At 45.7% G+C, this 26,544-nt stretch overlaps 1 protein-coding gene across 8 annotated transcripts in view; it reads left to right on the top strand.

Annotated features, from left to right (window-relative positions):
* Window positions 1–26,544, top strand: part of plch1 (phospholipase C, eta 1) — a 64,791-nt gene that overhangs the window by 22,374 nt on the left and 15,873 nt on the right. For all 8 annotated transcript variants that reach the window (XM_086165011.1, XM_086165010.1, XM_086165009.1 and 5 more), the window contains 11 exons: window positions 1,798–1,944; window positions 3,330–3,573; window positions 3,823–3,952; window positions 7,729–7,899; window positions 8,906–8,999; window positions 11,031–11,234; window positions 11,982–12,102; window positions 15,515–15,686; window positions 20,837–20,944; window positions 23,688–23,843; window positions 24,290–24,352. In XM_086165011.1, coding sequence (XP_086021137.1) covers window positions 1,798–1,944; window positions 3,330–3,573; window positions 3,823–3,952; window positions 7,729–7,899; window positions 8,906–8,999; window positions 11,031–11,234; window positions 11,982–12,102; window positions 15,515–15,686; window positions 20,837–20,944; window positions 23,688–23,843; window positions 24,290–24,352 — 1,610 coding nt within the window. The remainder of the gene's footprint in view (window positions 1–1,797; window positions 1,945–3,329; window positions 3,574–3,822; window positions 3,953–7,728; window positions 7,900–8,905; window positions 9,000–11,030; window positions 11,235–11,981; window positions 12,103–15,514; window positions 15,687–20,836; window positions 20,945–23,687; window positions 23,844–24,289; window positions 24,353–26,544) is intronic.

Here is a 26,544-nt window from a genome sequence, read left to right as displayed (position 1 = left end):
GAACCAAAGCATCTTCGCCCTTTTCTCTACATTGGAACCAACCTTCGCTGCCTGATGCTGTTCTTCGCTTTTCTTTTTAATGTCGGTCTTCTTGTCGTGGCAACAGGATTTCAATCTCTTCACTTGGAAGACGTTTCCAAGCCCTCCACCCAGAGGCTTCTTCAGTTCTAATTCAGTTCTAACCTAGATCCGATTCGGAAGCTCCCTACAGGTCGTTGTGTCATCGCTCGTTTGATTTTTTAAAAACATTTTTGTTTGCGGGCGAGCGGCGTGGCGGTCAGCGTTTGCGCTTCAAAGGTCCGCCAGTTGGTTTTGTCACAGAGCCTCTGGAGGTTCACTGGGAACCCTCCGTTTGGTGAATGAGGTGAGTTTTGAATGTCTCCATATGATGTGTGTGGCTGTATAACCATATTCTTTTCCTCCGGGTTTTTACCTTCAGGGGTCTCCACAGCCAATCAACCTTCTCCATCTAACCCATTCCTCTCACTACCTCCATAAATCTTATCTTTGGTCTTCCTTCAGCAACCTTCTACCCAGATCATCTCCGTGATTTGGACATGAACAGAGGAGGGTTCATGTCCAAACCATCTGTCATCACTTTTTCTTGGTCATACATGTCCTGCACCCCTGTGACAAATTCTTCTTCCCCTTTGGGCTTTTCCCTTCAGGGGTCTCCACAGCCAACCAACCTTCTCCATGTAACCCTACGCTCTGTATCCTCTCTCACACCAACTACCTTCATATCCTCTCTCAATACATCCCATAAATCTCCTCTTTGGTCTTCCTCGAGACCTTCAGTTCCAGCATCTGTCTACCAATTCATTCACTCCATTCTTGTCAATCTTTTTGTCGCGGCAATAGACGTGAATTTCTTCACTTAAAGATGTTCCCGCCCTCATCCCAGAGGCTTCTTCAGTTGACAATTGTTCAGAACTGAAGAAGCCTCTTGATTGAGGGATGAAATGTCTTTAAGTGAAGAAATTCAAGTCCAGTTGCCACGACAAGAATTCACCATGACGTGGATGACTGAGAGCCTCCAGAGACATCTCCTGTTTAGTCTTTCCTGCAGAACCCTTTCATATCACAATATCAGGTCATGACTTGAAAACCACGTGCCGAAAACACGACCTGGACGATTCTTCATGATCACAATGGAAAATAATACCGTTTCAGTTCGCAAATTCATTTAAACGCGATTAGACCTTTGCTAACTTTCATGTGGCCTCTTATCGGTGACTCCCTGCAGGGTTCAAAAACCATATTTCCAAGTTGATTTTTCAGAAAACGCCTCGCCTTTTCTACTGAATTAGGAAAAAGGCATCTTGACAACCAAGAAGGTGTTGAACCCCGCAGGGACGTTCCTCGAAGAGCAAAGACGCGCGATGTCGCGATATTGACTCGTCTTTAACGGAGTTGAAACGCCGCTTCCACCTGCCTTTCGGGGGCCGATCTCTCCTTCCTGTCCGGCCCTCTGTCAATAGCGCTCTCTTATCACCAAATCCCCCGCCGGCTCCGCTCTGTGAGCTGCTTTCAGGAGGCGTCGGTGTGAGGGGTCGACGTCGGTTGCAAAAGGAAAGCAGCTCCAGTGTCTGCACACAGGAGCGCCTCTGTTGCTGCTTGGACTCTGACCCACATCAGCTGCCGGCTGCTCGGCTAATTGTGTGACACCGTGACACCGCGCTTCACTTCCTCCTGAGAAATGACAAGACGGCGTCGGGCACCTGCTCCTCTGTGTTTTTAATATACTGCGCCGCTGACCTCGCTGTTTTTCCGTGTGTGTGTGTGTGTGTCCTGCAGTGGAGCGATGCATGAGCGTGATGCAGTCCGGGACGCAGATGGTAAAGCTCAAGGCGGGGGCCAAAGGGCTGGTGAGGCTCTTTTACCTGGATGAACATCGCTCCTGTATCCGCTGGAAGCCGTCACGCAAGAGCGAGAAGGCCAAGAGTAAGTTCACGTTACAAGCACGTCGTCTTCCTCGGTAGCATGAAAGAACCGTGACATGGACTTCCTCTGAACCCCCTACCAGGATTACTCACCCAAGCCTATTTCCAAATATTTTTTTGCGCTTTACAGATCGTCACTATCTTGTTAGCGTGGCGCTAACCCTCTATTTTATTCATAGCGCGCCTGATGAACGTCTAAAGCGCGAGTGAGTCCCGCTGAGGCTGCGAGGGGATTAGCATTCTCCGTTTCCTGGATCCCCTCATCGGCGTCATTGTCACTTTTTTTTTTTTCTTTACGAAGTCTATGCATGCATGAGGGCCGCTGGAGCAAACATGGAGCCGCACTTTCATGTTTATTAATGACCGTGTGTCAACTGGCAGCCGCAGATAAGCCTCTTAGATCTTCTCCGTTCCCGTGATCGGGAAACACACATAACAGCTGCCCAGTTGTTCCTCCTCCTGCCGCTTTCAGTCATGGCAGAACCGTGCGGTGTTACGTAATCCGGGGAGAAAAGCGACTGCGGCGGCGTCGACGGATACGTTTGAGATGTTTTCAGGACACCCAGAGGAAACCTGAGCTAAAGATGACTAGCGCTTTAGCTTGACAGACCCTCCACCAGGATCTGTGGAGATGGTCTTATTCCAGATAGCAAGGATTCATTCACCCACTAAAAAATAGCTTCAAAATTTCACAAATATCGAGGCGAGGTGTGTTTCCGTCATATCAATAAGTCTTTGAGCACGTCAGAGGATAGCAGGCGATCAAGTGGATGTGCATTGGCATTTAGGAGAGGTGTGTTTGATTAAAAAAAAAAAAAAAATTAGATGGGTTATATATATATATATTTATTTTTTTAATCAAAGAGAAAACCCATCTTTTTTTTTTTTTTTTTTTTTTTTAAATAAAAATGCAGTTCCTATAAAGTCTGCTAGTGGAGCACTATTTTAGTCAGTGTTAGCAACACGGCACAACACTTACTCAGAACTTCCGGGTCTGTAAATAGAATTTTTACTTGTTAGAAATTGAGCTGCTTTTCCATCGGTCACGACACCCTCATCGGCGAAGAATAGAAAAGTGACATTGAGTGACAAATTGACTACTTATTTGTTCCTTGAGGTTGATAAGAAACCCGTATGCTCAGTGTGGATGCAGCAATTTCGGTGCTGCCATGAGAAACATACAACAAGATGGCAAACTGGTGTTGAAATTGCATTTTTCTTCATGAATCTAATCTTGTTCGTCATGTATTTTCTTAAAGGAACAGCTCATTACATATAAAGATTTTTATTCTTTACATTCAAACAAAGGAAACATTTGGACTTGGTGGAATTTCTAGGTAATCATGGTATGATTTTCCTGGTCACCCCTTTTTCTTGCGTTCTCAGTCACCATCGACTCGCTGTACAAGGTGACGGAGGGCGGTCAGTCCGACGTCTTCCACCGGCACCCGGAGGGCGGCTTCGACGCCGCCTGCTGCTTCACCGTTTACCACGGCAACCACATGGAGTCCCTGGACCTGGTCACGTCCAACCCGGACGAAGCCAGGACCTGGATCACCGGCCTGCGCTACTTGATGGCGGGGATCAGCGACGAGGACTCGCTGGCCAAACGGCAGCGCACTCACGACCAATATCCTTCTCCAGGAGTGCGGCGTATCTGCTCGGACGCTATCTGTGACCACGTGGATTTCCCCGTGCGATCCGTTTACCAGGCCTTCCAAGAGCCATGATAATTCTAGTTGCATGATCGGTCTCATCAAGCCATGAAGTCATCGGGAACTCTAAATATTCTTTATTAAACGTTTAGTCATTGAATGCCTGAATCCGATCTACCGCGTCTTTGCTTCTCCTTTGCTTGTTGTCCTTAATTCCTCCTGACGTGGATGAAGCAGACCTTCGAGGAGGCCGACAAGAACGGAGACGGCCTCCTGAACATAGACGAGATCTACCAGCTCCTCCACAAGCTCAACGTCAACCTGCCGCGGAGGAAGGTCAAGCAAATGTTCCAGGTTAGAACACGCAGTCGCCGTTGTCCTTGTATGTCGGCGCCTCCGCGAAGAAGGAGCTCTCGGTTCGCCGGTCGGTCCACGTTTCTCGCCTCTGAGCACGGGGTGCAGAGAAGACGACCAAAACGAGGTTCCTCCTCAGGGTGTCCGGGCTTTTCTCAGAAGTTCCACCATCCGGGAAGCCGGAGGGGCGTCCCTCAGCTGGTCTGAGATCCCCCAAAAGAACTGGTTGACATGGGAGAGGGAGGTCTGGAAGAAGATGGATGGATGAAGTTCTGCCATACAAGCCGCTACTTTTTTCACACGCTTTGATAACTGAGGCTTTTACGACGATGCTATCCTTCCGCTAACATGGTCACAGTGGACAGATGATGCAGTTTCGGCAAACCCGATTGCGTTTATGATAAATCTTCAGATGGTCCATTTTGTGGTTTTTGTACACAAGACGCGCAGAAATGCATTTGATGAGGCTTTCAAGTTGAAAGCGATCAGTTTGGCCGTCCAATAGGGAAATAGAGCTGCTGCACGCAAATTCAGCATCTTCTCTGGGGGGGGAAATGGGTTATAACGGTTGTTGTATCATCCAAATTCTCAAAAATATGTTTCCTGTCGCATCTTCCTGTGTAAATATCTCCTGTTTTATTACATTACGTTTGGCAGACTCTTTTATCCAAAGCGACTTACAATAGAGGACATAGTGACTGCAAATACACGATGCACAGGAAATATACAGAACAGTAAGCTTGGGTTAGTGAGTTTTTTTTTTTTTTTTTTACAAAGACATACACAAACGTACACACACACACACTGCATAGCCTAACTTGCTGCCTAACCTGATCTGGGGCATCAGTGCAGTAAAAAGTCCTGAAAGAGAAAAGTTTTTACCTGTTTCTTGAAGGTTGAGAGAGACGATGCTAGTCTTGTTGCTTCTGAAAGTTTGTTCCACCACTGAGGTAGTAGAACTGAGAACAGTTTTGCCTGAGATCGCTTAGAGCGAGCAAAAGGTACTGCTAGTGGGTTTGTATTAGAGGAACGCAGCTCTCTGCCAGGAACATAAGGTCTTATCATTTCGTTCAGATATGCTGGACCTGCTCCTGAGGTGGTTTTGAATGCCAGGGTCAGGGCCTTGTGCTTGATCCTGGCAGCTGCTGGTAACCAGTGCAACTGGATGAACGGAGGTGTAACATGAGCCCTTTTGGGTTGAGCGAATACCAACCGTGCTGCAGCATTCTGGACCATCTGCAGTGGTTTTATTGCACAAGCAGGTCGTCCAGCTAGGAGGGAATCGCAGTAGTCCTGAACCGATAGGTGCCGACTGTTGGGTCAGGTAGGGTTTCAACAAGGACAACCGCGGATTTTTTTACCTACAATTTCTTTTTTCTTAAAAATCATAAACGTGCGCTCTATAGCCCGTAACTTACGTGTTGCATAAGAACGACGGGTTTATTCCGAGGTGCAGCGAAACTATGAAACCACCTCCTGCACCGAACAAATTTATCACGCATCAAATCTGCTTCCATAGAAGATAAAGCCATCTAATTAAACTGAAAAACCCTGGTGGAACACGTCAAAGCTCCTCATGGAAAAACCGCTGAAATCCGACGTCTGATGCATTTTTTATCCTTCCGTGTAATTTGGATTCATGCGGCAGAAATATTTCATACGTTCATCGGCGGGAGGAACCCTTTCGGGCCGGAGGGGAGGATGAAGGACGAGGCAGATGAAGGCTTCAATTTTTAAAGTCGCGTGGAAGCTGATGTCAGGAAGCCGTGCGCCGCAACCGTCTCCAGGACGGAGATGGAGGTCCTGCTGAAAATGATCTGAGGTGGGTTGGTGGTTGGATTCCTGGTTCCTCCTCGGGAAAGACTCCTCGATGCGAACGCTCTCCACCTTCTCGTCGCCTTTCCCGAAGACTCGCTCGAAGAATCGAATGGAACTTTTCCCTTCAGGGGTCTCCAGAGGAACAACCTTCTCCATCTAACCCTGTTCTCTGGATCCTCCTCTCTCGCACCAACTAACTTCTCACTACGTCCATCGATCTTCTCTTGGTCTTCCAATTCCAGCATCCGCCTACCAATAGATTGACTCTCCCTCGTCTATCTATGACTCAACCATCTCAGTCTGGCTTCTCTGACCTCCTCTCCGAAACATCTACCATGTCACGTCCCTCTGGACTCATTCCTGATCCCATCCGTCCTCAAAGAGAAGCTCAGCATCTTCATCTCTGGTTTGGAGCCGCCGCCTCCAAACCAAACATGTCTGGTCTCCTCCACCTTTCCTTCTGGCTGATAGTCTTCTATCTCTTCGTGCCCGAGACACTTTTCTCCACCTGTTTCTTCACCTCTTTTCCACGTTCTCCAACGCTCTTGACTGTTAACCCAAGCTCCTCAAAGGTGGAACATCTCAGAAATCTGCGTCACATCTTGGAACTAGCTGGTGGATGATCAGTCATGAAATAGGTGGTGATAAATTGTATTTTGTCTTGAAATCCTCCACCTTCTTGATCTCCACTCCCTGTAGCTTCACCGTTCCACCCGGGTTCCTCTCGTTCACAAACAATCGTAATTTGATGGTCGATGCAGAGAATCAAACTGCATTTCTGAACCTTTGATTTCTCCAAAAGAAAGCAGTCTTTTTTTTTTTTTTTTTTGCGCCGTACCTCGGCCGGGTTCTTACAAAAACTCCCCGTTTGTTTTCTCTCCATGCATTTTTGATGAAGAGCGTTGTCCTCCCTGCGTACGTGTGCGGATTCCACCCCAGAAGGATTCCCCGGAGTCGCCGCCTGCTCATTACCAGAGTGTGAAAGGCAAATTAGCCGGTATCATTAGATTTCATGTGAGGTTCAATAGGCCCCCCTTCCCCTGAGATCCAGGTAATACGAGCCCGCGGATGGCGGCGAGCTCGGCGTGCGGAGCGAGCGTCCTCGGGCGACGTGTCGGGAGGGATATGAGATAAGGGAGGAAAAACGACTCGGAGAGGGATTTGTGACACGAGGGCGGCTCGTGATGAGCGGCGCGAAATCTCAGGGGAGGGAGGAAGAAATGCAGATTGATGCCAGATTAGGAGGACGGCTCCTGATGGTCGGCGCATTTCTATTTTAGACCGTCGGCACGGATCCAATACCACGGCCGATAAAGCCTTCACTGCCGAGCCAGAACCATGTGAAACCACGTGTATCCCATAATATTAGCAGAGCAGGTAAACGGATAGAGGCTGAACATGCTAACCGGCTAGCATAAGATATGCTTTATTGATCCCCTCTTTTGTCACAGCAGCGCAACAATTATATCTATAAATATAGACAATTAAAAGACATCTACAAACAACAAGGATACGAAGAAACAACAGAATGGGGGGGGAAGAGACGGCAAAGATGAGAATAGACAACTGAAATGACAAGGATAATAACTGTGACAATAGCGACGCAAAAAAAACCAAACATACTAATGCTAATAGCGCTAACCATTACATGCTAATACCGGCAATTAAGATAATTTTAATATAATGAGATAATTTGACTCCTGGTGAGAATATTCTTGTATACAAATGTAATCTGTATGAATGCCCTTTGATTTCAAATAATTGTATATTAATTATCTTTTTTTTTTTGCAGCCCAAGGTCACCGCAGTGTTTATTTTGTGCTAGATTCTCAAGCTTTAGCTCCAGAAACCCCGTGTTTTCCAGTTTTGAGATGTTCGCTCAAGCCTCGATATTGTATTTGATCAGTAATAGTGTCTCCATCTCTAACGCGCCGACGCCTCCGCTTCGCCGCCGTCAGGAGGCCGACACGGACGACCAGCAGGGCACGCTGACCTACGAGGAGTTCTCCGTGTTCTACAAGATGATGTCTCTGAGGCGGGATCTGTTCCTGCTCATGATGGCCTACAGCGACAGGAAGGACCACATGACGGCGGAGGAGCTGGCCAACTTCCTGCGCAGCGAGCAGAAGGTAAGCGGTCACGCCGGTCGTCAAATATCCATCAATCACATTCTCCGAAGCGCCGCCTCTACAATCAGCCGTCGTGATTTTTTTGGATTTCAGCTGCAGGAAATTGACTGATTACGTTCCCGCGCTCGGTCCGCGGGGCTCGGCTCGGCCGATCCGTCAACCGCGAGATTAACGTCCGCCGACCCCCTCCCCCCCCCCCCCCCCCCCTCTTCCGGCGCTCCCGTTATATTTCTTTTCTACGCCGTCCTTCCTCCGTGCTGCTATATTTAGGCTGATATTTGCTGGTGTGGAAAACGGCCATCGCTTGAAAATTGTCTGCGATTAATTTTAACACCAGCAAGAAATCCAGACGTCCCGGAGCGACCGGCTGGGGTTCGGCGTCAGTTCAGGGTCTGGGACAAGGACGCAGACACGTAAAGCCGGGAATCCGACCGACGACGTCCCCGGTTGAGGGACGCCCCGAAGACCAAAGCAACGTGCGGCACAACGGCGGTGAACTTTGACCTCGCGGAGGTCCAGCTGTCAGGGATTCGTTATCTTACTTCTCTTCTTCCCTCAGCCGCAGGGAATGTTCAAATCTTTGTCGTTAACAGTTAAGACAATTTATATTTCTTTGTATTTCTTATTCTTCCTCCTTCCTACTATTATCTATTACTGTTATGTTTTTTACTTGAAACTCTGGCACAACAATTTCCTTCGGGATAAATAAAGTTGTTCTCAACTCTTACTATTGTGAAAGAGACCATCTTTAGAATCAGAATCAGTAAAACACAATTTGTTCCCGAGGGGCATTGGGGGGCACATCAGGAATATTTTAAAAGAAAATTGAGAATAAAGGGCAAAATCACAAAAGATTAAGCTCAAAAAAACATAGAAAGCGCCCTAGAATGTTGAAAAGGCTACTCCGTGTGCCGACCAATCAGGAGACCACGCTTCTCCACGTTGTGGAAGTCCTTCGTTCACCTTCTCTCATAAAAGCCTCTCCTGTCTCCTTTGTCTTCATCAGATGGTCGGCGTGACTCCGGAGTTCACCGCCGAGATCATCGACAAGTTCGAGGTGTCTGACGAGAACAAACAGAGAGGCGTCCTGGGGATCGAAGGTGAGAAGAACCTTCCCCGGGGTTTGCGCGCACTATATTTGGGTCGAAATGCACGGCGGCGTTTTGAAGCGAAGCAGAAGATGGAGCGAAGAGGAAGGAAAGAACCGGCGTAGAAGAATGAGGGGGCGAGGAGAGACAGTTTGACGGAAACGAGAGCGGCGAGTACGAGAAGAGCGAGAAAGGAGGTGGAGGGCGAGACTAATCTCGTCGTCTCAGGCACGAGTGTTTCCCGCTGATCGGCCTGACGCCCCGCAGGCCACACACACACACACACACACTCTGCTTTTGGATTTTTCACGGTAAACACACATCCTCCGCAGCGCGATGAGCTCTTACTCGACAGTGTGTCGTCGCCGCCTGTCACTCCGCCGCCGTTCGTCGTGGGATTCGCGTCACACAGATTACGCTTCCAATCTGGCTTCAGCCCGGATGATGAAATTGAGTGTCCCCTCTGATTACAACACCAATCTCCGCCATATTTCCTTTTATAACCGCCTTCCCCCTGATTTTTTTTTTTTTTTTTCCATCCCTGCTGCTCGCCCGTCTCCTCTGTCCGGATGAACAGATGCTTTCTTCCCAGTTATTAGCCTTCATCCGTCTCTGAATTCACATCCTGCGCGCTTTTATTCCCATGAAGGCCCATAAGCGCTACAGGTAACCGCTAAGGGCCACATAATAGGCCAAAAAAAAATAGTTATTACTGTCTTTTTTTTAAAATGCAAAAGCATTGATTCACATGTAAAGTAATGTGTAATTATAACAACGAATAAAATGATTACTACCGTCATTTTCGGGCTAAAAGCTGCTACTTTTTTTTTTTTTTTTTTTTCCACACACGTTGTGATTAAACAACAATGAGGCTAGTTTATGTTTTTTTTATTTTTTTTATGGGGGTTACAAGCTTCATGCTGCCGAAACATTTCGCCTGGTCACATGGGACCGATGGAATGACCGTGAAATTCTGGGGCGCTCAATTCCGACGCCGAAGAAGATGAGTTTCATGGTTTTAGCGCGCAGGAGGAGGAAGACTGAGAAAGCGATCAGCTGTAGGAGGACAAAGCGGGGATAGAAAATATGTTTTATTTAAGGCGCCTTACTCGACACTCAAGCACACCACACAGATAAACATTTAAAAGAATCAATTAAAGTGAAAAAGTGGTCAAATTTAAGAATAAACAATACCAAATAAGGGCAGATTTATGGAGGAGACCCCTTGTTTTTATTATTTTTATTTTCAATTTCTCCACTTGTACTAGACGTAGAGGAATCGAGAAAACGCTGGTCACGACCTCACAGTGACAGGAAATTAACAAAATAATAGTGCAAATTAAACTGTAAAGTGCACTGTTCCATTAAACTATAAGGTATAAAGTGTACACAGATACAAATTACTGGTAAGGTGAGAAGATGAGACATTTGACAGCACGAAGACTGACATGTTTACATTTATGTACAGGACTGTCTTAGAAAATTAGAATATTGTGAATATTATGTGTGTGTATATTAAAAAAAAAAAAACGAAATTACTTTTTCATGATCTCATATTTTGAGATGGGACGTTTGAGTTTTCTTAAGATGTAAGCCATAATCGGCAATATTAAAATAATAAAAGGCTTGCAATATTTCAGTTGATTTGTAATGAATCCAGAATATGACATTTTTGTTTCTGTAATTTTATGACAGAAGATAAAGAACTTTATCACAATATTCTAATTTTCTGAGATAGTCCTGAAATTTGAATTTAGACTAGTAGTAATTATTTGCTTACAATTACAGTATTTTTATTTTGTGGTAAGGGCATTTATATTGTCAGATCATTTTTGTATATTTGGAATTTAATTGTATTAATTTTCTATTTCCTGTACCTATACAATGGGTGTCTTGCTATAAATTAAAGACAAAGGTACAAACAAAGCTATTCGATTTATTTTGTGTGTGTATGTAAATCGCTGCTGGAGGGAGGCTGCCATATAAAATCAGTCCACTTTGATTTTTTTTTTTTAAATTTCCATCTTTTTTTTTCCCCACCAGGTTTCACCAGTTTCATGCGCAGCCCGACATGTGACATCTTCAACCCCCTGCACCACCAAGTGAATCAAGACATGGACCAGCCTCTGTGCAACTACTTCATCGCCTCCTCTCATAACACCTACCTGACCGGGGACCAGCTCCTCTCGCACTCCAAGACGGACATGTATGCTTGGGTGCTGCAGTCCGGCTGCCGCTGCGTGGAAGGTCAGTCTTCATTGTAAACCCTCAAAAGTCCAGATGCTCAGGTGGTTATCCATGGGTCTTAAGGTTATGGAAAGTGTGATAATGCATCAAGAGCTTATTTATTCATGACTGCTGCAGATAAGTGCAGTCTCCCGTTGGACTTGCCACCTCTTGTTTTTGGGGCAGGGATGTCGTCTGGGACTCGTCCCCGTGTCACCAACAACCTCACTAGATGTTGCTGTGAGGCTGTACCCAAACAGCCACGTACCTCCTGGCTAAATGAAGGCTGAACTGTCCGCCGACTGACTCATGGCTCAAATCGGGCATTTATGAAAGTGCTCTTTGTCCTCTTGTCTGGACTGAAAGCAACAGCGTGAGCTCGGTGGATGAGACCAGACAATATTTTTTCTGGGATCATCAAGAACAACCGAAGCCTGTCGGTGAATCCTTGTGGAAGTTTGAGACCTTTTCAAAAGAAAACTCACTATAGGTGCTACTATTAGGTCCAGTTAGGTTCAGGTCCAACCTACATAGGTTTACTAGTTTGGTTGATTTGATCCCTTCCTAAAGAAATCTATTGCACTTTTTAAATCATCACTCCTGCAGACTGATAGCTGCTGCTCACTCTTTCGTGATGTTACTTGGACGTCAGTGATATATCTGGAGTCGGAGTGCTTCTGCTGCTGAGAGCGATGGGAAAAATAAGTTGTTTGAAAATGGAATTCTCACACAAACATTTCTCATTTTCTGTTTTTTTTTTTTTTGCAGTTGATTGTTGGGACGGACCCGACGGAGAGCCGATGGTTCAACATGGCTACACCCTGACCTCCAAGATCCCCTTCAAATCTGTCATCGAGACAATCAACAAATACGCCTTCATAAATAACCAGTGAGTTAATCCTCTTTGTGTTTAGAATGTTAATGTTTCGGACATTTTCTTGTCAATTAAACCAACCGGTAGAAGAACCATTTAAGAATCTGCCTCAAACGGTTTCCCGTTTCGCCCGAACACCTTCCATGAAGTCTATCACACTTAATCTTTTAATACATGATAATGAAGAATGCAATGTATTTAACAAGACCGCGGGTAACATGATCGGCAGGAACTGGTGGGAAATGTAGCTTATGGTCAATGCAGGTGTTTGACTGATTTAATTTAAGACACTCAGACCTTTGAAGACGTTCTTGTGGGCCACATTTGGCCCGCGGGCCTTGAGTTTGACATGTGATCGACAAAAAACCCTATATTCACCCGTAAGCAAGCACTTTCAAGGAAACAACTGCATTTTTACCAGTGCGTAAACCTCTGGCAAAGCCCAGCTCAGTGTGAGCGTCCTTCTGCCTCGACCAGAGAGACAGAAAGCGTCGGAGTCGGAGAGTCAGAAGGCGTATGAGGGTCAGGAGGGGCAGATGATCTATTGCTACCTATGCTAGTAGTGCTGACTGTTACATGCTAATACCTGCAATTAAAAGAACTAATAAGAGGAAATAATAGCGGACTCCTGGTGAGATACGCAGAAGATCAAGCCTGGGAAATGACAGCCCAAGAACTCGGGAGGAGACGCAAGGTTGCTATCATGCATTGATGAAGGTCCACGATGGGTTGGGAAGAGGCGGATATCCTTCAGCAGAGGAAGCCTGCAGCAGCTTCACAAGGGGCTACAAGCTAACTCAAATTATTTTGTGCCAACTCTTAAACAAAGATACGAGATACTTTATCACAAATCCAAGAGGAAAAGTGTCTCTTCGCTTCCCGTTGATTGAAGCGTTCCTCGCGTTTGGCTCGGCGGGAAAAAAGCCTGATAGATGTTTTCATACAAGCAGCAACATTCTGGCAGGTTTGTATTCACCGCAGAGAACGCTAACAGTAATTAGCGTCTATGATTGCGCCATCTGCTTAGCAGAATTCCTCCGGCTCCCGGAGGAGCCTCGCTTTATCTCGGTCGGGTCCGACAATGCACACCTTCTGCCATGGTGGCCCAAATCCGCTGGGATGAAGACCCAGAAAGCGATGACTGCGGAGTAGATTTGTTGTTTGTGATGAAACCGGGCTTGGAGCTAAATTTAAAAGCGGGATTCTGTCCGGCCTTATTCTAACTCAGACGCCTGTCCGAGGCGGGCCGGGACCCGCTGAGGGCGGCGGGGAGGAATCGAGGCGAACAAAGCAATCGAGGGGACGGACGGATGAGCAAACAACGCTGAGATTGGACAGAGGATCCAATGAAAGAGACGGAAAACAAGAAAGTTAAAGCCGGAGAGGGTTTTCTAAACACACGGGCGGAAGGCCGGGTTGGTTCGGGCTCCGACAGGAGAGGAATAGCTTGGAATCGACAGACGTGATTGGTGGTTGATTGGAAGACCTCGGTTTTGGGGCGCTTAGCGCCGCCGCCTCGCTGCCAGGAGGTCCCGGCTTGGATTCCCACAGGGGGAGCTTTCGGAGAGGAGCCTCCATCATCTCCAAATGTCTGCCTGGTGTTCTCTGGTTTCCTCCCAAAAACATGGAGTAGCTTCAGTGGATGAATGAGGAACGAGAAGGGCAATACTTGTATGTCTCTACATGACATTTGAATGAGAGGGTGAATGTTTGCATATCTTTATATAACGAGCAAATGGGATTTTTGTCGGACGTGTGAACGAGAGTGAATGCCTGTTTGTCTAGACCAGGGGTTGGAGACCCGCGGCTTTTTGACCCCTCAGATGCTTTTGCATGGCTTTTGCAAAGAGTTGATGATTTAAAAATGTATTTTATTTTAGTTTTTTCATTTTTAGAATGTCATTTTAAATTTGAAGATGATGGCGATCTTGCAACCTCTAAATAAAACGTGTTCAAATGTTTTTGTTGCTCTTAATAAGCGACTGCACGCCAGTAAAAGGATGATGGCACTCAGATACGACGACATTTTTGGTTTGTTGCCGGTCGATCATTTAAGTCCGGCTTTTTTTTTTTTTTTTTCATAAATATAAGGAATCGAAGAGACGTTTAGTATTTTGCTTAAATGTAACCTTTCAACCCAGCACTAAAAATGTTTTGTTGCATGCAGAAAAAAAAAAAAAAAAATCAAAAAAAAAAAAAAAAATCAATGGGGAAAAAAAATTGAGAATAAATCAGAATCAATTAAAAATCAATGAAAAAAAAAATGGAAATAAAAGGAAAAAAAAACAACACATTTTTTCAAAAAATAACGTTATATGTTTCTTCATTTTAAATTTCCAAAGGGTTGTGTGGCTCCCGCTGTTTGCTTTACTGTGGGGGGAACGGCTCCAAATGGCTCTGAGTGTTAAAGGTTGCCGACCCCTGCGCTAATTATGCTTGTATGTCTTTTTATGACGTGCGAGTGAACGCTTGCATTTCTAAATGCGGGCCTGCGACTGACCGGCGACCTCTCGTCCGGTGGCGGTCGGGATCTGTTATACATAATATATGTAGAAGCTTATAAAATGTGCAATTCAAACCACCGATCGCCCGCCTGTCGTTGGTTCCCGCGGACACTTCAACATCTTAACGAAGCTGATTCGATTCCACGAGGATTCCCGCAAGCGTCCGAGACAGGATCGTGAAGGGAGGCGGCCGAGGAGAGACGGCTGTGACGTCCTCCGGATTATTAATCTCCTCGGATGACGACCCGTCTTTTATTTTGAACATTTTGTTCTTCCTCTATCTTCACTCCGCTCGCCGCTGTCCTCGGGTTTCACGGGCGGCTAATGCGTTATCTTCAGTGCCACCTGTTAAAATGATTAATGACCCCTGGGCTGGATGGAAATGGGGCAACCTCCCTGATCACACACACACAAACACACACATTACACAGCTCATTGAGTTGCCCCGCTGTCTTCAACTGAAAAGAGCGATGGGGTGTCACTGTCTATAAAATGACATGACTACATGGCACTTGCTCTGTCTTTGTGTGTGTGTGTGTGTGTGTGTTTGCATGCCTTGGGACTTCTCATTAGAAGAATTTTCAGACCTGGACCCTCTTATTCTTGTGGGTCCCCCCTGGCTTTGTGGATCTTGTCATCTTGAAGCCTCCTTGAAGGGATGGAAAAGGCCAAAACAATGAAATGCAGAAGAATTGAAACAATATGCATGATGTCTAGCATCTTGTGTGTGTGTGTGTGTGTGTGTGTTTTCAGAGCGCTGCTGCCTTGTGGCCTCATGTCATTTCATCTTTTTGAATCGAAAACACTCACTGAGAGCGAGATGGCTAAAAAAGCTCCCTACATCTGGTGTAAATTGTGTGTATAAGTGTGTGTGTGTGTGTGTGAGACTCAGAGGGAATCCTGTGTTTGATCTTCTCACCAAGGTACCCCGTCATCCTGTCCATCGAGAACCACTGCAGCATCCAGCAGCAGAAGAAGATCGCCCAGTACCTCAGGGAGGTCTTTGCCGACAAGCTGGACGTGGGAGACGTGCTGAGCGGCGACGCCAAAACCTTACCCAGCCCTCAGAGCCTGCAGGGGAAGATACTCATAAAAGTAAGTACAAGAGGCTCCGCTTCATGGATGGAGTTATACATCTTACATTATCTGATGCTTGATAAGTGTCAGTGAGGTATTTTTCCCCAAATTTATTCAATATAAACTGCAGCGCAAAATAGAAAACACTAAAATAGCACATCCTCAGTCTGAACGAATGAAATATTCTTATGAGATACTTTGTTCTTTACATCGTTGAATGTGCCGACAACAAAATCACGCAAAAATTATCAATGGAAATTAAATGTACGAACACATGGAGGTCTGGATTTGGAGTTGTGCTACAAATTAAAGTAGAAAAACACACTACAGGCTGATAATGTCCATAAAACTAAAATCCGTGTCACTTCCCGAGTTGACAGTTTAATTTCACATAAGTGATTGACTGTAAATGAAATGATCCCTTTATTTTATTGTGCAGTATATATTTTATGAATCGGATTATTTTCAAATCGATAATCTTGTTGCAATATTATGCTTTTTTTTTTTTTCCCTCCCTTCGTTCTGTTTATTTTTATGCTTGTTAATTTGTGGATGTCTTTTGCAATCTTTTGTGTTGTTGAAGTGTTCCCTTTATTTTTTTTCCATATATATATATATATAGCGGTAGCTTAAGATACAAATTTAATTTGATCCAGAAGTGGATTCGTATTTTTATTTTATTAATTGTTTTGGATCCTCATTTAAAATAACGGAACAAGTTAATTCATTCCGAACTCGCAAAATAAGGATATTAAAAAAAACAGAAAGAGAAGGATATGAATAATGGAAGGGACATCAAAAAGAAAAATTATGGTTATAGTAAACTTATAGTTGACGCGCCCCCAATGCGTCACGACTGAACTAGTTTTTTTCAAAGTTTTAAAACTGACGCAATTTTTCCAAGTACTCATGTATCGATGTTGGTTTTTGTGACATAACAGTAATACTCTTGGAAGGCTTCATGGATTCCTTTTGCTTTAGGAAAGTAAATATCGTGGATTGCGATCATATTGGCGTGTGATATGGGTCACACGTTCGCGCTTCGCTATTATTTTATGCTTCATTTCCATTGAAAGCATCTTCTTTCTGGGTTCAGCACTTGCTTTCCTAGGGTCCATGATGATTATTAAAAAAAAAAATACACAAAATTAGCACAGATATAAGACGATGCCACGAGAGATAGGACCACAACACCAGATATGTGGACTGTACCAACTACCTGGACCAAGTGGCCGAGGGATGCTGGAAGTTGCGAGGTGTTCAAGTTGAGAACGGCGTCAATTCAGAAGATGCGGCGGCGTCGTGAAGCGCATTGGAGTCGTAGGAACTCAGTTGGCGCGTATCGTGCAAATTTCGAATTTTGATTTTCTTGTATTCGTATTGTGAATTTTTTTCATATTTCAAGGGTAAAATTAGCTCGTGCATAGTCATTCATCATCACTGCATCTACACTCACCGGACACTTTATTAGGTACACCATGCTAGTAACGGGTTGGACCCCCTTCTGCCTTCAGAACTGCCTCAATTCTTCGTGGCATAGATTCAACAAGGTGCCGGAAGCGTTCCTCAGAGAGTTTGGTCCATATTGACATGATGGCATCACACAGTTGGCGCAGATTTGTCGGCTGCACATCCATGATGCGAATCTCCCGTTCCACCACATCCCGAAGATGCTCTATTGGATTGAGATCTGGTGACTGCGGAGGCCATTCGAGTCCAGTGAGCTCATTGTCATGTTCAAGAAACCAGTCTGAGATGATTCCAGCTTTATGACATGGCGCATTATCCTGCTGAAAGTAGCCATCAGAAGTTGGGTACATTGTGGTCATAAAGGGATGGACACGGTCAGCAACAATACTCAGGTAGGCTGTGGCGTTGCAACGATGCTCAATTGGTACCAAGGGGCCCTAAGAGTGCCGAGAAAATATTCCCCACACCGTTACACCACCACCAGCAGCCTGAACCGTTGATACAAGGCAGGACGGATCCATGCTTTCATGTTGACGCCAAATTCTGACCCGACCATCCGAATGTCGCAGCAGAAATCGAGACCCATCAGACCAGGCGACGTTTTTCCAAACCTCTATTGTCCAATTTCGATGAGCTCGTGCAAATCGTAGCCTCAGTTTCCTGTTCTTAGCTGAAAGGAGCGGCACCCGGCGTGGTCTTCTGCCGCTGTAGCCCATCTGCCTCAAAGTTGGACGCACTGTGCGTTCAGAGATGCTCTTCTGCCTACCTTGGTTGGAACGGGTGGTTATTTGAGTCACTGTTGCCTTTCTATCAGCTGGAACCAGTCTGGCCGTTCTCCTCTGACCTCTGGCATCAACAAGGCATTTCCGCCCACAGAACTGCCGCTCACTGGATATTCTTTCTTTTTCGGACCATTCTCTGTAAACCCTAGAGATGGTCGTGCGTGAAAATCCAAGTAGATCAGCAGTTTCTGAAATACTCAGACCAGCCCTTCTGGCACCAACAACCATGACACGTTCAAAGTCACTCAAATCACCTTTCTTCCCCAGACTGATGCTCGGTTTGAACTGCAGGAGATCGTCTTGACCACGTCTACATGCCTAAATGCACTGAGTTGCCGCCATTTGATTGGCTGATTAGAAATTAAGTGTTAACCAACAGTTGGACAGGTGTACCTTATAAAATGGCCGGTGAGTGTATATATCATATATCGTGTGTATTATGTCTCGTTTTGTTGACGAACAGCAAAGTGTTTTTACACAGCTGAGACAGAAAAGCTAGAGATCCAACCCACTTGTGAGGAATATGTACGTGTTATAACTCCCCTTCTGTTTGTCCGAGCGAGGTGAACCGCTCACCGTTCATGCATATTTAATATCGGTGCCGCCAAACAACTAATTATAGCGGATAAGGAGATGAACAGAGGGGAGGACAAGATGTGTGAGGGCGAGGCGGTTCTTTTCTTTGTATTCAAATATTTGAAGATAATGGAAACGGCTTTGAGGGGATTTTAAATGTTTCGCAAGCCGCAGCGACACTAAACCGCACAGAGGTTGATTCGGTTCAGAATAACTAAATTAAACCCAGCCAGCTCCGCTGAAAGGCCTTTCCAGGTGTTGGAATGAGGCTCTCTTCCAAAAAGGAAGGGGTTATTTCCCAAAAGACACCGTTCGAAAAGATGAGCGCACAGGGAACGTAGCCTTCATGCTACCGAGCGGCGAACGCATCGGAAATACGTGTTCTGGAGCGCAGACTGATCCCAGAACGTCAGTAAAATACCGGCATTGATTGGGGAAACAAGAGTTTACCAGGACCTCGGTGCTACTTTGCCTGTTCGGGAATCCAGAGGGGGTGTTGGCGCAAAAGCAAGGGAAAAAAAAAAAGGAAGGAAGACAGACGGATGGATGCAGACAGATGGACTGAGTGCTGGACAAGCACAGATGGACAGACGGCGAGAAAAAACTACTTCCCTCTCAGATATTCTAGTTTCCCCTGTAGTTTTGAGCTTTGCACATTTTATTTCCCCTTAAACCGGAGCTTGATTTTTTCCTGTCTGCGATTTCAAATGTTTAAAAAAAAAAAGCCTAATTAGAAAAAGTCGCCGTCTGTTTTCCCGCCGACGTCTGCCGCTCCGTTTACACACAAACTCCACGGACACAAAGTGGTTACAACAAATTCCAAAATTCATTCAGGATCTGAAATCCTGCACACATTTTGGCGAGGGAATCCGCAAAATCCCTCTTTGCTAAGCGTACGATTTGAAACGATTCGGGAGGCCGAAACACTGACCTGTCCGCAGGAAACAGCCTCCAAATCCCTTAATTCTCACAAGATCTGCACAGTGGAGCCTTGATTTACAAGTAGTTCTTCTGCTTTGCTTTTCGAGCTGAGATCTTGGCGCTAGTAGCCCAGCTGTGAGCTAGTTTGCGAAGAGACGGAGCATCGTTTGTGAGAAGGCCGGAGACCTTTTCGGTGCAGCGGAAGGCGGGAACGTCTGCGGACGAGCCGCTGCTAAATGAAGTTGAAAATATAGCAAAGAGTGAGTGTTACATTTCGCAATAATGTAGCTTTAAGTGTGTATCCAGTGCGTTAAGTTAAGCACCAAATGAAAACTCTGCCGGTACCTTCATCTGATCTTTAAGATTAATTCCCCTTAAAGCCAGTTTATTTCTTTACATACTCTTTTTTTTTTTGTATTATGTCTAAAGTACATTTTTCTTATTTAAGAACAGAGGAAAACCCGAGGATCGGAACGGATTGATAGCCTATGAATCCATTTTAATGGGGAGAGAATGGAGCGAATTGACTTTGGCGCTCGGTCACGGGACGAAGAATACAAGTCGAAGAATCCCCGTATTTCAATGGGGGGACGTTTAGACCCGGCCTGTTGGACGTACCTGCTCAGCGCGGTCACCCATTTCATAAATATTTCAAGTTTGCGCCGACATTTCAAAGCCCATCTTGTCACTGGGCTTTCAGTTTAAGATGACAACCCGACAGTGTGACGTATGGATAAGATCTTTTGGAGAGAAATAAAAGGGGAAATAGAAGGTTCCCGTCGACTGGCTTCTCTCCAGGAGATCTTTATCCAGCGGAGGTCTTCCGGCGGGCTTTCACTGGATTCTCACAGGAACCGATAAAATGGACTTTATCTATTATTTGAACCAAGCCCTCATTTTTCCCCCGGAAGAGGCTGTCTGAGTGGTGTGAAGGAGCCGTATCGATTTTATTTCTTTTATCGTAATAAAACCGTTCTCTTTCTAAATCTGTCTCCGCCTCCCCCTTCGCTCCGCTCTCACCGGCAATAACGGCTTTTTGAAAAGACGTACGAGGACGGGAAGGATGAACCCGCGGGCGGTGGCGGGTCGAGGCGGCCGCCGTCACTCGGCGAGAAACAACGGCCGCCGGAGACTTGCAGTCTGCCATTGATTTTGGAGAGCGGAGTCTCCAAACTCCAAACGCCCACTCCCACCTTGGGAGTAGATCTCTAATGGGCCTCGGCGCCGCTGGAAAAGCTGCTCGGCGAGCCTCCGGGCTGCTTTTATGTCCTCCCTCTGCGTGCTATCCTGTGTTTTGTAGCATGAACCGTATTTTCTCCAACTTTTTCAGACACCCTGAAAGGACTTCCAGCAGTGTGTTTGTGCAAAAACAATTTTGGCTCGCCTCCTCCAATCTCTCTGGTTTCCCGCCGTCTCCAGGGTAAACGCCTGCCCGCTTATCTGTCGGCCGACGTGGAGGAGGGAGAGGTTTCCGACGACGACAGCGCCGACGAAATCGAGGACGATTTCAAGCTCAAGAGCAGTAACGTAAGGACGCCGTTGCAGTCGCGCGCACACCCGGGGGTTTCATCATCACATGCTCTCCAATCATCTGCCTCCGTCCAAGAAGGACTCACTAAAATTTATCTTATCTCATAATGAATAAATAAATGATTTCAATAGCTTAAGTAAAGCTAGCATGCTATGAACTTAATGTGCATTAAAACACTCGAAGTCCTGGAAATTTCTGCTTCTCCTGCAGACCCTCCTTCCCTTCCAAGAAGTGTTAATGTTATCACCTGGTCGCTGCAGTCGCAAATTTGATCGGTACCTTTCCCAGCTCTCTGGTCGAAAGAGAAAAACAGGTAAAAGTAATCAGGACTTGAGTGAAAAAAAAAATTGTAATGAAAACTATTCCAAATAAATTCCCTTGAAAACACATTGTGAACATATTCCACAACTTTTCTTGTTTTTAGCTTTTTTTTTTTTTTTTAATTTTTACACACAAATGGAGATCCTTTTCTACATTTTCTGCGGGTGTACTTGTGGCAAATGCCACATTTCTTTGTACTACGATTTCAGTTGCAACTCTGCACTTGCCATGTTGTCGTTTTCCCTTCAGAAACCCTTTTCATTTCACGCAGCACCTCCTATCTCTGTTTTTCCTGTTCCACAACCTGCATGCGTCTTTCTCAGTTCTTCTGCAAGCTTGAACTGGACTCGTTGGATCCTGTACATTTCCTATACAGCACATGTGCATTTACAGCAACCATGTCCAGAATATTGTAGAATACTGCAAAGGTCCATCTCCGTGTTCTGGTGCGCACTGTGTAAACCACATTTATTGCTTGACTAACTGGACTTGAGGATGTGTCTGTCTTTAAAATGGGGACTGCATGCAGCATTAACGTATGTTTGGGAAGTGGAAGTTAGTGGCTCATTAAGGATCCCCTCCAACTCCGAACCTGCCTGCGTAAAAAAGCGCAGTCGCAGGACTTCGACCTCCAGCCTGGCAGCTGCAGACGCAGCATCCTTCCACCCAGATCACCACAACCCCTCTTCCATCCATGTCCAAACACTCACTTCATCTCCAGGACCTCTAACATTCTCCATCCTCCTCACTCTTAAGAGAACCTCCACATCTTCATCTCTGCTGCCTCCAAACCAGACCCCAGTTGTCTTCTCCGCTCCTTCCAACCCTCCCGGACATGTTTCCCCACCCCAAAAAGCCGCAGTTATTTGTAAATATAATTGAAATCCCCTTTTGTTGCTTCGCTCCCTGCCATTTAGAGCAGAAAAAAGAAGTAAAGCTGGTGTTTCAGTGAATCCGGCGAAAACTTCTCCTCCCGTCGGTCCAAGTTGAGGCCCTCTGAGTGTTTTCTCTGTCCGCGAAACACAAAGCCAGAAAAGAAAAACACATGTACATCAGTCAACCGGTTAGGGGCGGGTGCTGGATCAAAAAAGTCGACGAAGTAGAGTTTGAAAAATTTCGCACACCAAAATTGAGAAAGAAAAGAGGATTTATTTGACATGTAATATAAAAAGACGTCTGCTTGCCCTCAGATTCTTACCAGAGATGTCTTAAACATGTTATTGTGGCGCCATGTTTAAAAAGATGATGTCATTGATTCCCTCCTTTTTTTTTGTCAATAACAATTTATCATTCTAACATTATCTTCATTTTTCGAGACCCGAGATACTGATTTTTCTTTTTTTTTTTTTTTTTTTTTCCCCCACATATGTACAGATATGGGGACTAAAACATTCTTGATCGAAGGGCTTCAGCATTCGATACAAAATAGTGTACACATAATTTACAGAGGATTGAGAAACGGCGTCCCTCCTTGCGTGCAAACGCAACGCCGCCTTCCATAATGGCCTCCTAATGACGCCGCCGTGTTCAACGTAATGACTTGACTAATTGCTCCTGAAGACTTTATTGATTATGATTTTCATCAGGTCATTGCGCGCCGGGATGGTATAATCGCGTCCTCGCTGCTCGAACAGACGAACGCAGGGGCGACATATTAAACATCACATTACGTCTTCATTATCTTGCTGTCGTCGTTTGCCTTTCCTTATCTTGAATGCTGACGTTTTATAAACATTCGTTCTGGACGGCGGAGATGAGATTAGAGCTGTATTTAAATCGGGGATGTTTCCCCCCCGTTATTGTCCAGATGGTCCGTTCCAGTGACTGAACGTGGCTTCGCTTTGGCGCGTTTTGATAAATCAGTGTTAGCTTAGCATCGCTCTGGCTGCACCGTATGCTTTGGAAATGATGTTCCAGAAGGATGTTAAACGTCCTCTCCGGTCCGTGTTCTCCGATTCATGGACGCCTTCTCCAACAGCGGCGAGCTCGTCTTCGCCGTTGCCTATAAACATCAAATAACCCTGATTTAGTGAGTCTGGACTTATCTGGTGGTTCTCAAGTCAAATATTTACTGCAAAATAACATCGGAAATTCACAGTTTCTAATTCCTTTTAGTCATTAAGCAGTTCGAGGATAAATATCATGGTTGCCAAAACCTGCAGATCTCCACATTCTGCTCCCCCCCCCCCGACTTGAACGGTTTCTTTGGCAAGATTTGCGCGTTCGCTAGTTTTACCGCTGAGCTTCTGTGCTGCGACTCCGCAAACGGTTAAAAACGCACGTCGATCCAAAAGGGAGATGGCGGGATCATTGTCTTCTGTTCATTTATTCATTCATTCCTGCGCTGGACGTCCGGCCCGTTGGACCTTCTGCCGTTTATTCCCGTTGAGTCGAACCATCTTCCCGTCCTTCACGCAGGGGAACGGTCATCACCAGGTGGAGTTTCACATCAGGAAGAAACTGGACTCCCTCCTGAAGGAATCTCGGATCGGAGACAAGGAGGACACGGACAGCTTCAGCATCCGAGCCCTGCTGAGGGCCACCCACCAGGGCCTCCAGAAGAACCTGCGACAGGTACGCTCTCAGACCTGAACCCGACGGAGACGACCATGAAATCCAGCCGAACGGAGAATCTGCAGAAAACCTGCACGAGCCGCATCTCGTCTCCAACGCGAGGCGACTGGAAACGATAAAAAGCTGAAATTTCTGCAGCGTCAGTTAATATTTAATCTCCCTGCTTTTCCCTCCCAAAAAAAAAAAAACAAAACTATTTTTAGAAGATTTGGTTTCTCCAATTCAAGGGACTCCCATCAAGTCTCTCACCCTTTAATTCCATCTCCAGTTTCTACGTTCCTCTTCCTTCCCCACCCTGGTTTGCCGTCTGCCGCAGCCCCGCCGCCGATTGAGCTGCAGGCATTAAATGACTCATTGGGCAGCAATGTAGTTATTAGATTCACACACTCGAGCGATAGCCAACACACACACACACTCATTTCTGAATCCGCTCTTCTCTCATCCAGAACTCCAAGGGGGTTCTGAAGAAATCCCAGAGCAGATCCTTCATCACAACGCTCAAACAGAAGGTGAGACCGATCGAAGGCGACTGCTCTTTTGAGAGTGTGTGTGTGTGTGTGTGTGTGGTACTTAGGGTCAACAGTTCAGAGCGTAGGAGAGTGTGGGAAAGGAAGTGAAGAGACCAGCTCAAGCAGGGTGGAGAAAAGTGTCAGAGGTATGAAGAGATGGAAGACTATCAGCCAGAAGGAAAGGAAAGGTGGAGGAGACGGAGGTGAGATGCTCTACAAACACCAACAATGACCAAAAGACAGGAGATGAAGATGTTGAGGTTCTTTTTGGGAGTGACCAGGATGGATAGGATCAGGAATGAGTCCATCGGATGTTCTGGAGAGAAGGTCAGAGAGGTCAGAGGAGGGAGAGTCAATGTATCGGTAGATGGATGCTGGAATTGGAGGTTGGAGAGGATCAGGAATGAGTCTGTCAGAGGAACAGCACAAGTTAGATGTTTTGGAGAGAAGGTCAGAGAAGCCAGACTGAGATGGTTGGGTCATGTACAGAGGAGGGATGGAGAATTTATCGGTAGACGGATGCTGGAATTGGAGCTGCCAGGCAGGAGGTCTGGAGGAAGACCAAAGAGAAGATCTATGGACGTAGTGAGAGAAGATATGAAGGTAGTTGGTGTGAGAGAGTAGGATCCAGAGAATAGGGTTAGATGGAGAAAGTGGACACTGTCGCGACACCTGAAGAAGAAGAAGAATGATTCCTCAAAAGCCTGATTGACGAAGACAAAAAAAGAGGGGTGACAGTGTCGTGATCCCTTGGAATCGGAGGTGCATCTCCATCATGGAACATCGGTATCTCCAGAGGAAGAGGCGGTAAACCTTGATGGAAAGCATGGAAGAAGGTGCTTCTCCTCTCGGCCGCTGCCGGCCGTCAGCCTCCTCGGGACGCTCGTCGCTCGACTCGTACCAGAACTGACAATCCTGGCGTCGCCCAAATCCCATCTGGGTTACATTGATACGTCAAACAAGCAGGATTATTTCAAACTGGAGGTTCTTACTGTCTGTTTCTGGTTCTACCAGGTGTTTCTGATGTGAGATGACACGTGCGCGAACCCCAGTCACCATCACATCAAGTTTTTAAGAGCTCATAAATGCTTCTGGGTTATGCTTTTTTTTTGTGGCTTTTGAAAATAATGAACGCGTATTTAAGAATAAGAACAACTTTATTTATCCCGAAGGAAATTGTTGTGCCAGAGTTTCAAGTAAAACATAACAATAATGAATAATAGTAGGAAGGAGGGAGAATAAGAAATACAAATAAAACCATAAAGTGTCAAAGTCAAGGCTATGAAGTGTTTTAAGGTCTTAAAAAGTACAAAGATTTGAATATGCCCTTCGGCTGAAGGAAGAGGAATTAAAATGCAATTAAAAAATTGAAAAAAAAAAGAATTTAAATTGAAATTCAAAGGTATTTTATTTGAGTTTATTTTTAAATAGTTGTTTTAAATTTGAAGATTATGACTGTCTTGTAACATCTAAATAAAATGTGTTTAAAATATTTTTGCCGCTCTTAATAAGGTTTGCTGCCGGTGGATCATTTAAGCCGGATTTTTTTTCATAAATACATGAAGGACTCAAATAGATATTTTGTTTTAAAATAACCTTCAATCCAACGTCATTTTTTTTTTTTTTTTTGAGTTCAAAATGTTTTGTTGCATGCAGAAATTTCATTTTCTCTGCAGTTGTTCATTGATTTAAAAAAAAAAAAAAAAAAAAAAAAAAAAAAAGTTACGTAGCATGAAAGCAAAAAAAAAGTTATATGCCACGTTAATGCATTTTTAATTAAATTTTTCAATCTTTACTGTTGTTAAATGGGCGGAAAGTAGCTCCCCTGCACCGGAAAAGACGGGAACGTGAACCTGAACTTTTTCAGGTACAATCTTTTTTCCGAAACTGTCGGGCGCAGGTCGGCCCCCGGGCGCAGGACGGCCCCCGGGCGCAGGTCGGCCCCCGGGCGCAGGTCGGCCCCCGGGCGCAGGTCGGCCCCCGGGCGCAGGACGGCCCCCGGGCGCAGGACGGCCCCCGGGCGCAGGTCGGCCCCCCCGGCAGGGAGGTTTTGCACAAATTAGCTCTCAACCTTGAAATAGAAAACCTGAATGCAACCATTGTGAGCAAAATGTTCCTGCTTTGTTATCGACGTTCTCGTCTCCGCCCTCGATTTCCCCGTGTTTCCCCTCCTTACCGCCGCTCGCTCTGCA

This window comes from Fistularia commersonii, chromosome 18 (assembly GCF_037954325.1).
Source record: "Fistularia commersonii isolate RoL2024-O1a breed Wild chromosome 18, RoL_Fcom_v1.0, whole genome shotgun sequence".
Taxonomy (NCBI): Eukaryota; Metazoa; Chordata; class Actinopteri; order Syngnathiformes; family Fistulariidae; genus Fistularia; species Fistularia commersonii.
The sequence above is the reverse complement of the archived record's forward strand: the minus strand, read 5'-3'. Positions and strand labels throughout refer to the sequence as shown.